The sequence below is a fragment of the Biomphalaria glabrata genome, chromosome 15, assembly GCF_947242115.1.
Source record: "Biomphalaria glabrata chromosome 15, xgBioGlab47.1, whole genome shotgun sequence".
NCBI lineage: Eukaryota > Metazoa > Mollusca > Gastropoda > Planorbidae > Biomphalaria > Biomphalaria glabrata.
Genome location: NC_074725.1, coordinates 17,686,445 through 17,703,622, shown reverse-complemented (window position 1 = coordinate 17,703,622; position 17,178 = coordinate 17,686,445). Strand labels below are relative to the sequence as shown.

Sequence of the window (17,178 nt, the reverse complement as noted above, 5' to 3'; positions counted from 1 at the left end):
CTCGAGGCTGCTTTTCTGCTGACAGGGACCACTGAGCTCGTCACTTTCGGGATTGCCAGAGAGTCGAACTACCGCTCCGTACCCAGCTTTCACAGTTCCCTCGAGCGTCCGCACAGGAGCTCCTGGAAATATAATGAAATTGCAAAATATACGAAAAAGTCCTAAAAATCTCCGGAAATTATTAAAATCTTTTGAAAACTCATACAAATCTCCTGAAATATATAGACAATAAATGTCATTTTGGGGTGTCATTCAATATGGAAAACGCCATCCTACGCGCCATAAAAAAACGGCATTATGCATTAGCCGTAATTGTATAATCTGGTGAAAGAAGCTTCTCGCGCCTCAAACTAATGAAGAATTACTTGATGTCAACAAATCTCAAAGATAGATTGAAACATTTGGTAATTCTTGCGTGATCTATGTAGGAAACAGAATTATCATGATATACTGTGTGACTTTGCTACATGCAAGGCTCGTAAATTGATTCTGTACGTAGTAAAGAATGAATAAAATGCATAGACGAATTTATTTTCCAATACAAATTCTTAAATTTCACTTATTATCCGCTCCCCTAACCAAACTTGGCCCTACGAAATCCGTTTCGCATAGGGCCCCACAATGATTAAATCCGGCCCTGCTATTTAGTGACGGGTGAATATACATAGTAGATTAGTTGTTCTCTTTATATGACTTCTTGGTCACAATGGTTAAGTCCGGCGCTGCTATTTAGTGTTTGTAAAATGTTTGTAAAATGTTTTACATGTTTCGCATGTTCCTTCAGAGTTGAAGATAGTTTTCTTTTTAGTCCAAACCTCCCGCAGGACGAGCGGGCAGGGTTTGACAGTCCAGCGCGCAGCCATCCGCAACGATGTGTGAATACCCACTTGTTCCCTCCCCCCCTTTTTGTTTTTTCGTGGGGTGACTATCCACAGAAATGAGTGATCTTTCCTTTCCTTCTTGCTCGTCCAAACTGTTGAGCGAAGAAGAGAATTATATATAGAGATATAGATAGAGATGGAAGAATAATACATTTTGTTTATTCCAGAGGCGACCAAAAGAGTTTTTTATTTCGCTGTCAACTTTCGACGAAGGGAACTCACTCTATAGTGATATAAATAAAATCAAAGAGCCACAACTCAGATTTAGTAAGTTTGTGCCTACATGATTCAGATATAAACATCACTTCACATATGACTTTCAATGTTTCAAAATATGACTTTAAACATCACTTCAGATATGACTTTAACTTTACCATCACTTGAGGTATAACTTTCGACTGAACATGCTAAAGGTACCATTATAAGTTAAATGATCACTTCGAGTATCACTTTAACTTCAAGTATCACTTTAACTTCGAGTATCACTGTAACTTCGGGTATCCCTTTAATTCGAGTATCACTTTAAATTCGAGTATCACTTTAACTTCGAGTATCACTTTAACTTCGAGTATCACTTTAACTTCGAGTACCACTTTAACTTCGAGTACCACTTTAACTTCGAGTATCACTTTAACTTCGAGTATCATTTTAACTTCGAGTTTCACTTTAACTTCGAGTAGGCCTATCACTTTAACTTCGAGTATCACTTTAACTTCGAGTATCATTTTAACTTCGAGTTTCACTTTAACTTCGAGTAGGCCTATCATTTTAACTTCGAGTTTCCCTTTAACTTCGAGTATCATTTTAACTTCGAGTTTCACTTTAACTTTGAGTATCACTTTAACTTCGAGTTTCACTTTAACTTCGAGTATCACTTTAACTTCGAGTTTCCCTTTAACTTCGAGTATCACTTCCATCTGCAGACATCAACGGATACGTCTACGGCAACTTACCTGACCTTGACATGTGCCTCAACGAACAGGTCACCTGGTACGTCATGTCTGTTGGATCGGAGATGGATGTCCACACGGTCACCTTTGACGGAAACACCTTCACAGAGATGGGCACCCACAGAGACGGCAGGCACCTGGTTCCTGGGGGCACTGCTACGCTGTCCATGCTGCCAGATAATGAAGGTAGCCTTTGAATGTCTATAACTTTGTCCATAATTTAATAATAAAATTTAATTAATAGTAAGACGCATAGAAGTTGGGTTTCATTGGGTATTTCCTTAGTACATTAAAAACTTAAAACGGAAATAGGTTAGAGAGACAGCTGGGCGTGATTTTGACGACGTGGACTGTGACATTCTTCCTGTAATAAAGTTTTCTGCGGGACACCACGATGAAAAAGTCATGGAAAGATAACTCTTTTATTTCTGCAAGTCGGACTTGACGTAACTTTCGCGGTGACAGAAAGCGAGGCTCAGAAAAGAAAAGAGGGGGGGGGGCTCGTATGCTACGCCGCGGGTCGGCTAGTTTTTTACTATTTGTTCTGTTGTTGGTTTGGATTGGACATTTAAGAACTCGCGACTGCAATAATAACATTTCAAGTAAACAGTCTGTTCAACAACATCTCTACTCAACTACCAACCACCAACAGACTATAATTTTGTTTGTTCATCAATCTGTATGTCTATATCTTAGTATGTCTCAAACTCTGCACCACCATAATTTTTGTACATCTATAACTTTGTTCATAAATGTGTGTGTCTACATCTTTGTATGTCTCCAACTTTGAATATATTCATACATTTGTGTACGTCTATAACGTAATGTGAACAATGCATTATGGCATATTATTATCTACAATAATGAATAATGAATGACTTGTGACTCTAGTCAATGGATCCACAATGTCGTTTGCTTTTCTTCATCGTCTGCTCTCACAGTCGTCTTCTTAAAGAACTCTTTTTTCTTTCAAAAGTTTTGCTTACACTGTATTCTGTGGTACCATTGGGTTTCCTATCGCTTATGTAGACGATTTATGTGCCCTGCATGTATCAGGGAAGCCCACCAACCAGTTTCATGTGAATCTCGAAGACATTTTCACAATATAATTGTTACTTATCAGTTAATATTGTTACTTATCAGTTAACATAGTTACTTATCAGTTAACATAGTTACTTATCAGTTTAACATTTTTACTATCAGTTAACATTGTTACTTATCAGTTAACATTGTTACTTATCAGTTTAACATTGTCACAGAATGACTTGTTCCTAAAGTGTATTTTCCCTCGTCATGTGCCAGGGAGATGGATGCTGTTCTCTCAGTCCAACGTTGCCCTGGACAACGGCATGTTCGCCTTCTACAACGTCTACGACTGTGGTCACTCCAAGCCGGTCAAGAAGAAAGGCGGGGAGACCAGAGAATATTTTATAGCAGCTGAAGAAGTGATGTGGGACTACACACCCTTGCCCAGGAGTATCATCACGGGATCAAACCTGACCAACGAGTCGGTGTAAGTAGATCAATGAATGAGATGTTTGGAAATAGCCTAATGCTTGGGTAACTAGTTTGGGACATTAATTGTCCATTTTCTTACTACAGTCAGTCGAGCTCATTCCTTTCCCTGGTTTGACGAGGACGTCGTGTGGCCAATACCAAAAGAAACAGAGTACAGGACACTAGTACCTATTAATATTTAGTTTAGCGTCAGAAAAAGGTTAAGTTAAAAAAAAAATACTGCATCTAAGGAGATAACACCTGAGCCATTATTTCAAGCTTGGAAGACCATCAGTTTGAATCTCCTCCATCACTAAAATGTTTCTCTCTTGACCTCACTTCTCCCAAACCACACGTAATTATTGTCATTACAAAGCTTCAACTCCCTTGGTCTGTCTGGTTCACAGGCTGTACACGTCTCGGAGCAAGTTGCACACTTCTTCTTTGTTTCTCCGAATCTGTTAAAAAATGAATGAATTACTTTTTAGTGATAACTACTTCATTTAGTTTGATATAGACAAGGGAAAATAAATATTACATTATTGGTATATATATATATAGTAGCTTCTTATATTAGGCACAGCTCATCGAATTCTCCTTTAAGAAACACGTCGCTTTTTTTTGTTTATAATTAACTTGTTTTTATGTTTGGAGCTAAAAACGATGTTTCGGGACAGTGCATGTCCAATTTTAGATAAGTTCCTGTATTTTTGTTCCGCTTTTCCAAAGCAGATGGCAGTTTTTTAGATTCTCGGTAACCAAGTATGTAAAGCTATTGTATAAACCTCCCCCGGCAATTCATACCCATATAAGGGATGAAGGCTATATTATGAGCCTGTTTGATCGTAGGCTGGTGGATCTATCAAAATAAGCTTTCAAACATCTTTAAAAAGACATTTCAATCACATTTATTCCGTAAGCTGTTAAATAAAATTAAAAAAGGAGGTGTTTCAACATTAATAATGAATTTAACACATTCTCCTATAGTGCACAAGGCAAAATCGTAATAAGAAATATTACTGGGATTTATAAATCTATGATTTTTTCAATGAATAAAAGTGACCTAGATTGAGATATCTAGAATATATAATTTATGAATCAAAGAAAAATTGCGGGCTGCTAATTTGAAGCCAGAGACCATGCCCACTGCAGGTGATCACACCAGGCTACTAAGCATGTAGTGTCACAACCTATCATACAGGCAGTGGAGGGAAGGGGGAGAGAGTCATGAAAAGAATTATAAGCATCTATGGGAGGGAGGGGATGTTAAGGTGTAATAAAACGAACATCCAAAATATGAAAAGAAGAGGGTCCTTGGATGGGAATTAAAAGAAAGAGACAGAGAATAGGCCTACATGTAGCCTAGTTGAAAATATCATGTTTATTAAATTATAATAATTAATTTATAGATCTATGATTTATAGAGATTTATTTCTGTCTGTTTCTACACATAGATTATATAGGTAGGCATATATAGAGAGACAATATACTATAAATACATGTTGCAGAAGTGAATCTACTTCTTTTAATACAATCTAAATAATTTTTTATTAACACAGATATAATTTAATATCAGGTGACCGAGCCTCGCTCGGATTAATAATTTGTTAAGGAAGGATATATACCCGAAGTCATTTTGAGAATATTTTTGTACCAGGTGGCCGAACCTCGCTCGGTTAAATAATTTCAGAAGGATATATACCCGAAGTCATTTTGAGAATATTTTTGTACCAGGTGGCCGAACCTCGCTCTGTTAAATAATTTCGGAAGAATATATACCCGAAGTCATTTTGAGAATATTTTTGTACCAGGTGGCCGAACCTCGCTCTGTTAAATAATTTCGGAAGGATATATACCCGAAGTCATTTTGAGAATATTTTTGTACCAGGTGGCCGAACCTAGCTCTGTTAAATAATTTCGGAAGGATATATACCCGAAGTCATTTTGAGAATATTCTTGTAATTACGAAAATGAACGATCGGATAAAGACTACTAATCTGAAGAGTTGTTTTAGTGTTCTGTTAGTTCTAATTGTAGGCCTAATTGAACATGTCGATTAAATTTAAAGTCTTTTAAGTCCTCCTACAGTCTAGACAAACTACAGCTCAAGTCCGTCTTAATGTTTTGCAATCCATCTTTTGCGTAATTCTATTGTAGGCTTACTATTATTGGCTTGGAAGAAAGTCTTTGCAGTGTAACTTCTCTACGTTATAGGGTAAAACATGCACTTAGTGACAAAGTAAAATGGCTCATTTTTTCTTATTAGACTTAAATCATTGCATTAGTTTTCTAAAGAAACGTTTCCGTAGGGCACCTCTGTTACGCCGAATAATATGCTCGTTACCCATACGGGATACGTGCCCTGCCCAGCCTGACTGTCGGACTATAAGAAGTTCATACCGGCTTTTGCCATCCATCCATCCCAGTGGTGCTATGACCTGCTTTTACACATCCCTCCATTCAGATCTCTCCTGGGCTTTCCGTCAACACGCCCTCACTCCAAGCTTTTTACCGATGTTTATAGTTAAATCAAAAGAGGCTGCAGCGTACGCAAACTCGTTGACCGCTAGATGGATATCATGTTAAGTGTGAGCAAGTAAGGCGTAGAGAAGCTGTGTTATGACCATTTCCATTGTTTTGGTACAGGACAGTAGACATCGAAGCATGGACACATGGTAATAATTCACCAGCAAAATAATAATAATAATAAGGCTTGTCTTAGAGTCCGAAAATTATTGAGGATTGCAGCTGTGACCTACATATCTTGCCACATCCAAGGCAAGCATAACCATTGTCCGCGGTGCTCGATTAAGATTTTCTTTTAGCGTCTGCGTCTGTCCTCGGCAGCAAATTTTCTTTTGGTCTCAAATGTGTATCCTCGGCCTTTGTATAGAGGGAATTCTTTAAGTCCGACAGTTACGCTGGACAGAGCAGTATTCTATATGGGAGACGAATCTCAGACGAACGCATGCCAAAGGCAGTCTTTTTTGGTGAGCTAAAAAAGTGGTCGACGTAACACCGAAACGCTTAAAACACCAGCTTATGGCGCAAACTTGCCTTAGCTGACAGAAGAGAGCACCTGGTTGCATGCAACCTCAGAACGAGACAGCTGGAGGTCACCAGCAAAATAAACAACAAAGTAAAAGGTATCTACACCGCTCTACACAATTAAAGTGTAAACAACTTATTAAGCACTTAAAATAAAATAACTAATCATACATCGGCACATTTAATTTCATTACTTTTATTTCATATTTCTATAATAAATCAATCTACAGTAAGATGGTGCGCAAATGTTTAATTAGGTCTATTGATTCTTTAAAACTCGTTATTGTTTGCAAAGAAATATTTTAGTGTAATGCGGTAAGCCTAGTGACGTAAGCAGCGTTTTTCCCGTTTACGTCATGGAAAATTTTCATTCATAAAACATTCTAGCCAAAATTAATTTTTCGATAATGAGGCATTTTCAAACCGATATAACGGTCGATCTCGAGTTTTCCCAATGTGGCCAATGAGTTGAGAATTTTTTTCTCTCTATTATGCACATACCTTGAAATTTTAAAGAAAATCGTTAGAGCCGTTTTCGAAATAAAATTTATATATATATATATATATATATATATATATATATATATATATATATATATATATATATATATATACATACATACAAGAATTGCTCGCTTAAGAGTATAGGATTAGCAATAACATAGTGGTGTTTCTTAACGGTGCTCGATGTGCGCTAAAGGAGAAAGCACAAAAACTGCGTTTATTATAGGAGCATGAAGTGACCTGATTTATTTTAAAATAAAATCTTGACAATGAGTGGTAATTCAAAGAATCACAGCTATTTTTATAGTCCTTTAGTTGCAGAATAAGAATCTGCTTTCAGTTTTTTTGTAAGTTAAACCGTCACCAAATAAAAAAATAAAATAAAAATGTGACCTAATTACCGAATACGGTGTGCCTAATATAAGAATCTACTATATATAGCTTCCATTGAAAAAGCTTTGTTTTTTATGAAGTATTTTTTTTATTTTGCTTATTGTCAAAGTGTTTGAGTTCAACAGTCACTTACTGTCCACTGGGGATGCGAAATGGAATAAAAAACGGATTGGTGAGGGGGGGGGGAAGAGCAAAAGGAAAAAGAGATTTCGGGACAGTTAGGGCTCTCGTCTAATTTAAGCTTGAAATCTTAACAGAAAACCAACATTCTTGGAGAAAAAAAAGCAAATATGGTTGAACGATTAATTTGTCACCTGTTCTGGAGTTACCTATTGGCAACACAAACTATCGCTTAAGGTCACCACTTGCTTCCCTTAAAAAAAAGCTCCAGGGATATTTTCACTCAATGGAAGAAAGAACAGCGAAAAAAATTACCTAATGTTGATTACAAGGGTCCCCATATCTTAAATAGCTTTTAAGGTTTCTACTTCACCTGTCTGAGCTGGTTGTGTTTGCCACAAAATGTTCTCCATCGCTTCCAAACCATAAATCTCTTGATCAGCCTGAAGGCTAAAGTTCACGTTGTAATACGTTTGTTGCCTTGACCTGTTTCCTACAGAGATGGCGGTATATTCCTGCTCCACAACGACAACTTTATAGGTCACGTGTACAAGAAGGCGGTGTTCAAGGAATACACTGACACAACTTTCAGGCAACTGAAGACTGAGGGAAGCCTGGACATTCTAGGTCCTGCAATCATGGCGGAGGTGGGGGACACCGTCAAAGTGACCTTTCGAAACAATGCCAGAAGACCTTATTCCATCCACACACATGGAGCCTGGACGAGGTAGTTTACTGTACAAGAAAACTGTTTAATATATGTTATGTTCTATAGACATCATGTCCATTAAAAGCTCTTTCTTTTCGCCGACTACTTAACAAGTTGACTAACGATCTAAAGTTTCATCGGTTAATTTTAATTCGTTAATTTTTATTACATTGTTAACCAGATACTTAGGAATATTTATTTTGAGTGAGGAAAATCATATTTGCACAACAAACTCTTCTATGATAAATATTTTAAACATATATATATATATTATGCTTTCCAGTTAGAAGTCACAAATGTTTTTGTTATCTATATAATGTGTGAACGTGTTCCAAATTATATTTATAGAGGGCATGTTTGATTAGGAATTGCTTCTTTATTTTATCGCTCAATAGTCAAGAAAATAGTGGTGTCAACTACGGGTCTGCCTCTGGCGTTCTACCTGGTCGGACATTTCAGTATGTTTGGCAGCTGAACGAAAGGTCCGGTCCGGGTCCCAATGACCCTAACTGTATTCCCTGGCTGTATTATTCATCTGTGGACCCAATCAAGGACACTAACACAGGTCTTTTAGGCCCACTCATTGTTTGCAGGTAGGCTATTTTCTTTTTATGTTCATAGTATTAGAAGCTTAGAGCAGCGTTTCTCAAACTGTGGGTCTTCTCTATGGGGGCAAGAGATCCTCTCAAGGGGTGGGGCACGACAAATTAGGGGCAGGAGGATGGAGACGTCAATTTCCTTTTCAATGGGCAAGAGGGGAAAAAAGCAGGAAAATGCTCCAGTGCTCACGCAGACCGCCTTGATGGATGCAGGGGAACTTTCTGCCCTTCCAATACTGTCTCCAGGAAGAATCTTTTAGAGTACATAGAACATTTAAAAATATCTACGAAAAACTATTTCATAGACTACAAAACATTTAATGCGTAAATTTGGATTTCTAAACATTCTGTGTTATATTTGTGTTTCTTTTTTTTTTCAATTACATTCTAAAAGCCCTCCCGGATTCACTGTGAGAGCCTAAAGCACTCTCCGAGGTCTTCAACTAGCTACGGGTAGAGGGTCGCGAAGGAAATTCTTCTCTTTTAGAAAATCTATCTTTCTCCCCTTCCCCTTTCTCTCTTTCTCTCTCTCTCTCTCTGTCTCTCTCTCTTCCTTCTATCTTTCTCTATATACACCTCTATTTCCCCCTCCTTTTTTCTCTTCTGTTCCTTTCTTTCTTCTTAATTGTTTCAATGGTCCCACGAAAACAAAATCTTATTTGATCTAAATATTTCTAATGCTGCAGTTTTTTTCCTTCAGGAAAGGGACTATAGGTGTCAACGGCAAGCGTAGGGACATCGATAAGGAACTATTTATCTTCATGTCTGTGATGAATGAGAATTTAAGTTGGTATCTAGAGGACAATATCAAAACATTCGCACCAGCTCGCGTAGGAACAAACTATCAGTAAGTCACTGTACAAATTATCATAAAGAATTTTAAAAAAAATGGTTTCTAGCGTCCCTATGTGACCTATTTGATTAGCACAAGTTGTAATGCACAGAGCGAAATAATGTAGACAAGAGTTTAAAATGTACTTTGTGTTTCCTCTTTGTCTTTCTCTCATCTATCTATCTATCTATTTATCTATCTATCTATCTATCTATATATATATATATATCTATATCTATCTGTCTATCTTTCTATCTATCTATCTATCTATCTATCTATCTATCTATCTATCTATCTAACTATCTATCTATCTATCTATCTATCTATTTATCTATCTATCTATCTATCTATCTATCTATCTATCTATCTATCTATCTATCTATCTATTTATCTATTTATCTATCTATCTATCTATCTATCTACCTTCTCAAAGTCTTTCTCTTTTCTTTCCCTTCCTAACAGTAACACATGATTTCTTTGTGACTTGTATTTATATTCAACCTTTTAACAAGTTTATATCTGTCTGTCTGGTAAAAAGTTTGTAAACGTTATTTCTCCAAATACCCAAATTCGGATCGAGTTGAAATTTTACACAATAATTTCTTTTAGCTGACAAAACAAGAATCATTATTAAAAAAATTAACCAATTAGTTAATTAACTCTTGGTAATTCATTATTTTGTTTGGTATCTCGAACAAGGGAAGAAAATGTACTTGACTGAAATGGAGGTAGGGCCCTACCTCGACAGACACACAGACAGACAGAGTTGACATAAGCTTTTTAAGACAAAATTGGTAACGATATTTGTAATAGCACAGAGATATCTTTGTTAGTCTAGACCAGTGGTCTTCAACCTATTTTGGCCTATCGACCCCTTTTCGATTTTTTTCTTTAAAAAAATCCGCCAGCGCCCCCCTCTAAGAAAAACATTTATAAAGAAGCGTGAGCAGATAGCCTCTGAGAGAAACAGTTCGAGAGCTCTTACAAAAACTGCGAGACAAACATTTGATGCTCAAAGAAAAGCCAGCATACAACGGCTTTGTCTGCATAAAATTCGGGAAAAAAATTAGGTCGCAGTTGGGTTTGCGTAGTTATGTGAAACACTGGACTCAGCCGTAATCTTCGGAATTATAGGCAAAAACAGCCAATATTATCATTATACAAAAAATTATGTCAAATAATTTTCAGTGATTACACACAAAAATTAATTGTAAAGACTTTCTTTCAAATCCTAAGAATAGTCTCCGTTTAAATTTTTGAATATTAGGGCCTACTGTTTTTTGGTTTAATTGTAAATTTAGTTTTATTTTTTAATATCAAAATTATTATTGCTGAATTCACTACAAAAAGAAATTAAGCTAATGGGAACCTTGTGCCCCATGCAGTCTGACAATATTAGAAATTTTAAGCTTTAAGTTAGCCAAAGCAAGGCGAAGGTCTCTTCTAGTGGCTACATCCAGTCTATTTCTTGGCTTATTCATTAAGTTTGTTAAGCACTGAATCTATGTTAACAATGTATGTTTACTGAAAAGCTAAAACATAAGCCAATTTCGACCACAGTTTTGGAATTTTACTGAAACATTTAAATGCAGCCACATCTCTGTTGTGCCTCTAGGGGCGTACCTAGGAATATCCATCGTTTGGGGGCCAGGGGGCTTGACATCTTTAAGGGGCCGCCGCATTTTGCGTAATATTTAATTTAATTAATTAAAAAAGCACTAATTTGCCCCCCCCCCTTGAATGGTGACCCGGGGGATTTTCAAATCCCCCCTCCCCCACCCTAGCTACGCCACTGTGTGCCTCCTATGTTTACATTCTTTTTACTGAAGACATAGTTTTGTAAATCTATTTTTTCATGCAACTCAATTTAAACATCAGTAACAGATGTTTAATAATTGTCATTTAAATATACATATTTTAAATTTTAGAAGCGAATCTTAATTTCTTCATAGAGCATTGTTATGTGAATTGCAAAGATATCGGTGTCCTTGGGCAGTCATTCATTTGTCAACAAACAAGTTATGTGAGATTCTAAAACTCTGTAAAATAGATTTAATATCTCGATAAAAGAGAAAATGATATTATCAATAAAAGTCAATCTCTTTCCTAGCAGTCGGAGGTTCGTTTCATTCATTTGTGTTAGATGCCTACCATGTAAAACATTTTTTTAGCCTTCTTTAAGTCATCGCCAACCGTTGAATCTTCCTGTTTCTCAAAAACAAAAATTCTTTAAGAGTTAAAAAAAAACGAGCCATAACAAATAACAAACCCATTTCGAAATCCAGCGAACTTCAGTTTACAACAAGAGTCTAACATCTTTTTCATCATTTGTTTCACAAAACTGTTGAAAGATGCGCTTATTTTAGGCATGGGTTTGTATTTTATTTACAGTTTTATAATGATTCAAATAGAAATAAAATTGCGGGATAAACTTTTCTTGTGTATCATAACTCACAAGGTGAATAGTGAATAGATTTGTTCTTTATTCTATATTACTTATGAAGTCAATGTAGCGTCCAACCAGTGATGGTTTCCTATATGTCCCCATAAGCTACATAACTAGACAATTTTGAAATAATATTTCATCTCTAACAGAAAAAAAGTCTTTTTGTGTTACATATGTTTTAAAATAAATTTAGTTTTCATCAATTTTTCAACAACATCACAAGTATTTTAAAAAAAGCTATGCATTTTTCTAAGAAGCCATTAAAACATATCCTGCTTTGCCGTTTTTTGTTTTTAATATTGTTTTAATTGTAGATTTTTATAATTGTTCATGAATATTCTTAAATTATTTTTGGAAATCGCTATATGTTCGTGAAGCGGACTTGGTTTCATAACCTCAACTTAAAATGCCATCAAATTAGAACTTACTTTTTTTCTAGTGGCAATTCACTAAATCTCAAGGAAATATTACATGACATACCAGTGAGTTTTCGTAACAACATTTTAGCAATGTTTTTTTGTTTTTAAAATGTTAAATTATTCTATTAAATGTTACCTTTAATGTTTTTTTTTTGCAATTAACATTTACTTATTAATATATTAACATATGTAGATAAAATAAAATATATTCTAAAAGGCGTATTACCTAGTTTGTTTATCAAATCTTAAATGTTTATACGCGCGAGATCCAAGGACAATAGATACTCTCCGGTCATAGCAAAAGAGTAAGAATTTAAAAATAGAAAATGGGATTCCCCAACTCAATTTCTAACGCTGATTCTGTTCTTAAGTTAGAAGCAAGTTAACTATAATTTGTCTATATTTAGTTTCCCAGATATAATGTTGAAGAATTTTAAAATTTGTTTTGTTTCAGAGCACCTTTAGTTTCTTCTCTCCGCCTTTATGCCCAGCGCCCCCTTACCGCCCCATTTAGTGCCCAGCGCCCCCCCTACCGCCCCTTTGGCTCTCAGCGCCCCCCAAAATCTCGTAAACGCCCCCTAGGGGGCGATATCGCCCTCGTTGAAGACCACTGGTCTAGATCTATTACAAATTTAATTGCGTGACTGATCTAAACTAATTGATACAACTAAGCTTAATATTGGGTGTTTTTTAAGAAAGTATTTTACATGTTTTTATGTGCCAATTAGTGAAACACATTGTCGTTATTAGCACTTACATATTTAACGTTAACTTTAAAGATGTTCATGTTTCTGGGTTTTATTTAGGGCCTCTCTCTAGATATCCTCCTAAGATAAGCTACTGACTGAAAAGTTTAGGGATTTTGGTTCGCTGTCACGCTACAACCAAAGTCAAGGGACAGATGTTGATCTATATATTTGTGTTTGTCTAGCATGCTGTTTGCGTGTTTGTTTACAGAGCCGACAGTGAGTTTGACGAAAGTAATAAAATGCATTCTATTAATGGACGGCTACATGGCAACAATCAAGGTTTGGTGATAGAATATGGTCAGAAAGTCGTTTGGTACATGATGTCACTAGGAGCAGAGGTACTGTTGTTACTAATGCAAAATTTGTTTCTATTTAGTCGTGTCAACCAAGCTGAACATTATTTTTTAAAAGACACTAACATTTGTTCAATAGTGGAACAATGTCAATCTAAACTATAAGAATATTCTAGGTCAATGTTTTAGATGCTATTGCTACGATTCATTTATTTGGTAACTGTTACTTTATATTGACCCATATCTCACTCTCCATACAAACTAAATACACTTAGGATCTTTTGTCGATTTTAAACATTTGTCTGTTGACTCTTTTGTCCATATTGACCATATGTCTATTGGATCTTTTGTCCATATTGACCATATGTCTATTGGATCTTTTGTCCATATTGACCATATGTCTATTGGATCTTTTGTCCATATTGACCATATGTCTATTGGATCTTTTGTCCATATTGACTATATGCCTATTGGATCTTTTGTCCATATTGACTATATGCCTATTGGATCTTTTGTCCATATTGACTATATGCTTACTGGATCTTTTGTCCATATTGACCATATGTCTATTGGATCTTTTGTCCATATTGACTATATGCCTATTGGATCTTTTGTCCATATTGACTATATGCCTATTGGATCTTTTGTCCATATTGACTATTTGCCTATTGAATCTTTTGTCCATATTGACCATATGTCTATTGGATCTTTTGTCCATATTGACCATATGTCTATTGGATCTTTTGTCCATATTGACCATATGTCTATTGGATCTTTTGTCCATATTGACCATATGCCTACTGGATCTTTTGTCCATATTAATCAAATAACTGGAACCTGTTGGTCGCCATTAGCATACTTGGTGAAATTCACAAATGCACAAAATCTTTATTAGAATATGTTTTTAAAAAAATTTTCTAACGAAGCTTATACAAACATAGATCTAAATATCAGAATAAACAAATGGGCCACAGATGGCTCCTATAAGGAGATAATGAATCATGGACTTCAAAAATGCATTTTCAGTAAAAAAAAATCAGTTTCCGGCATATTAACAATGCCTATATTGCTTGTCAATACGCCTTAAAGCCAAAACCATGAGACGGCGTATCTTGATTAGGGAACTGCTGTTCGCCGATGATGTCGCATTCATATCTCATTCATAAGAAGGATTGCTCTGGCAGCTGCTTGTCAAAAGTTTAGATTTACAATAAGCCTCTCCAAGACCGAAATCCTGGCACAAGATGTCGCAGAAATACCAGTGATATATATTGGAAATCACACACTTACGGTGGTGCAGGAATTCATATATTTGGGAACAACATTAGCCAGCAACCTAGATTTAGACACTGAGCTGACAAAAAGAATAGGAAAGGCTTCTGCAGCAATGGTAAAAGTCTCCAAGCGCGTGTGGGAAAATACCCAATTGACTACGGCAACAAAAATCTTAGCGACGCGTAATGTGCATTTAATGGAGGGATCATGTCACCAACCAGGAAGTTTTGAAACAGGCCAATATGCACAGCATCTATGCTCTCCTTCAACAGAGAAGACTACGCTGGCTCGGTCATGTCATTTGCATGCCAGATGCAAAAATCCATAAAGACATCCTATACGCTGAGCTTGCAAAGGGAGTCAGACCCAGGGGCCGCCCAAGACTAACCTACAGAGATGTCTGCAAGCGAGACATGAGAGCCACTGGCATCGACCAAAGTATGTGGGGAGAAGATAGCCCTAGACCGAACAGCATGGAGACAGACTGTATGTGCTGGTACGAACTTCTCCGAATGCAAAAGAAACGAAGCTGCATCAGCCAAGAGAAAGAAAAAGAAAGCTGCCCTGTTAGCTAGCCTTAGGACATATGCATTTACATGCACGAACTGTGGCAAACTCTGCCGCTTGATCAGTCACTCCAGATTCTGTCCCATCTGAAGAGGTAACAAAATCCACTGACTCATCTGGGCGCATCCATTGTCTTCCGAGACATAAGGAGCCATATATATTATAAACAATTTAATCTTTTGCCCATATTAACCCTTTGATCTTTTGCTCATTTGAAACCTATGTTAGTTTGACCATTTGTTCATATTAACCATTTAATTTTTTTCCATATTGACCATATGCCCACTTGATCTTTTGTATATATTGACCATTTGATCTTTTTTTTCGGATTAAAACTTTTAACTTTGTCGATGTGTAGAAGATTTTAACATTTTGTTTATGTGGACAATATGTCCATTTCTGAATATATTCATGTTCTTGTCTCTAGTCGTAGACAGAAATGACTTTTTTCTATTTTCAATCAGATTGATCTCCACACAATCCATATTCACGGCCACACTTTTGTCCACTCCAGCGAAAAGCACCGCGATGACGTCATACAGATGTTCCCTGGTATGGCCGAAGCGGTTGAGATGGTCGCTGACAATCCTGGAACCTGGCTACTCCACTGTCACGTCATAGACCACATCTTCGCTGGCATGGAGACAGTTTACACCGTCTTGGAACCTGGTCAGCACCGCTACTAGCGAATCTCCCCATCACGTTCTGGATTAAGGCTCAGATCATCGTGTTTTAAATAAAATTAGAAAGGGAATTGCTGAAGCAAGGAGTGATATTGTTTTAAATTCACAAAATTGATGTTTTGTTTTTAACCATTATAGCAACTAAAGAAAAAAGTATGCTTTTTTTTTACACACCCAAAAACAATCGAATCTACAGTAAAAGTCAGATTTTCAACAACCTTTAGTGATTTTTTTTCATTATATCTTCATAGAAAAAAACTAAATATTTTGAAATATCTGGATCAATAGTTAACTGCTATTTTTCTTTAACTATTCAGCAGACATTGTGGACTGTATCATAGTGCATGCTTAACAGTTTGTCTTTTTCTGTTATTAGATGCGATTGTCATACCTTCGCAAACTTTCACAATCTAGGTTACATGTATTATGACTTCCGCCATTCCTATTTTTAACTTACATTGTAATGGTGCTAGCTAGAACACATAAAGTCTTTTTTTTTTTTAAATGTTGCCTTATATATATACAAAATGTATCTTTCTTATAAACCTTAACAGTTTAGCTTTACCCAAAAAATAAGTATTGAAATTTCTGCTGCGGAACACAGTAGGAGTCTGGTATACATGAACTGGTCTTCTTCTAATTCACTCGTGTTTATAATTCACTAGTGACCTTTGTGCCCATGTTAAAGTCTTTCACGGGGCATGTTGTTTGTTTTATATGCAAATTTTACAAATGTTTGATTTATATTTAGATTGGATTGCAAGGATGTAGGTACCTATTATTGTTGTTCATTCTAACCGATCTAAATAAACAGTGTAACCCCGACATGAAATCCTGAATTTAATTTCTTTTTAAATTGTTTGTAATTGTCTATCCTTAAAGACTATTCTAGGTCAAGGATAGCCTAGATGGCCTAGATGGCCTAGATAGCCTAGATGGCCTAAATGATTCTGCAACATTGACATGCATACAATCAACGAAAAAGAAATAAATATAGAATTTTCATTTTAATTCTTTGACTATGTTCTGTTCTTTATATCTAAACACAGAATAGCGAATGGTATATTGTCATTACTTCTCAAGTCATGGGGGGGGGGGTCTTTTTTTTTATCTGCTCAATGCCGACTAAATTGCTCGGAGTAGCAATACATCGGAACAAAAGGAAACATCGGTGGCATTTCAATAAAAAAAAATTGCATAAGTATTTTTTAAA

At 36.1% G+C, this 17,178-nt stretch overlaps 1 protein-coding gene across 2 annotated transcripts in view; it reads left to right on the top strand.

Moving 5' to 3' along the window:
• Window positions 1–16,797, top strand: part of LOC106070530 (hephaestin-like protein) — a 45,996-nt gene extending 29,199 nt beyond the window's left edge. For both annotated transcript variants that reach the window (XM_056012440.1, XM_056012441.1), the window contains exons 12-19: window positions 1,049–1,148; window positions 1,805–2,017; window positions 3,134–3,344; window positions 7,893–8,120; window positions 8,498–8,695; window positions 9,402–9,548; window positions 13,356–13,485; window positions 15,747–16,797. In XM_056012440.1, coding sequence (XP_055868415.1) covers window positions 1,049–1,148; window positions 1,805–2,017; window positions 3,134–3,344; window positions 7,893–8,120; window positions 8,498–8,695; window positions 9,402–9,548; window positions 13,356–13,485; window positions 15,747–15,968 — 1,449 coding nt within the window. In that variant the 3' untranslated portion in view covers window positions 15,969–16,797. The remainder of the gene's footprint in view (window positions 1–1,048; window positions 1,149–1,804; window positions 2,018–3,133; window positions 3,345–7,892; window positions 8,121–8,497; window positions 8,696–9,401; window positions 9,549–13,355; window positions 13,486–15,746) is intronic.
• Window positions 16,798–17,178: the final 381 nt, after the last annotated feature.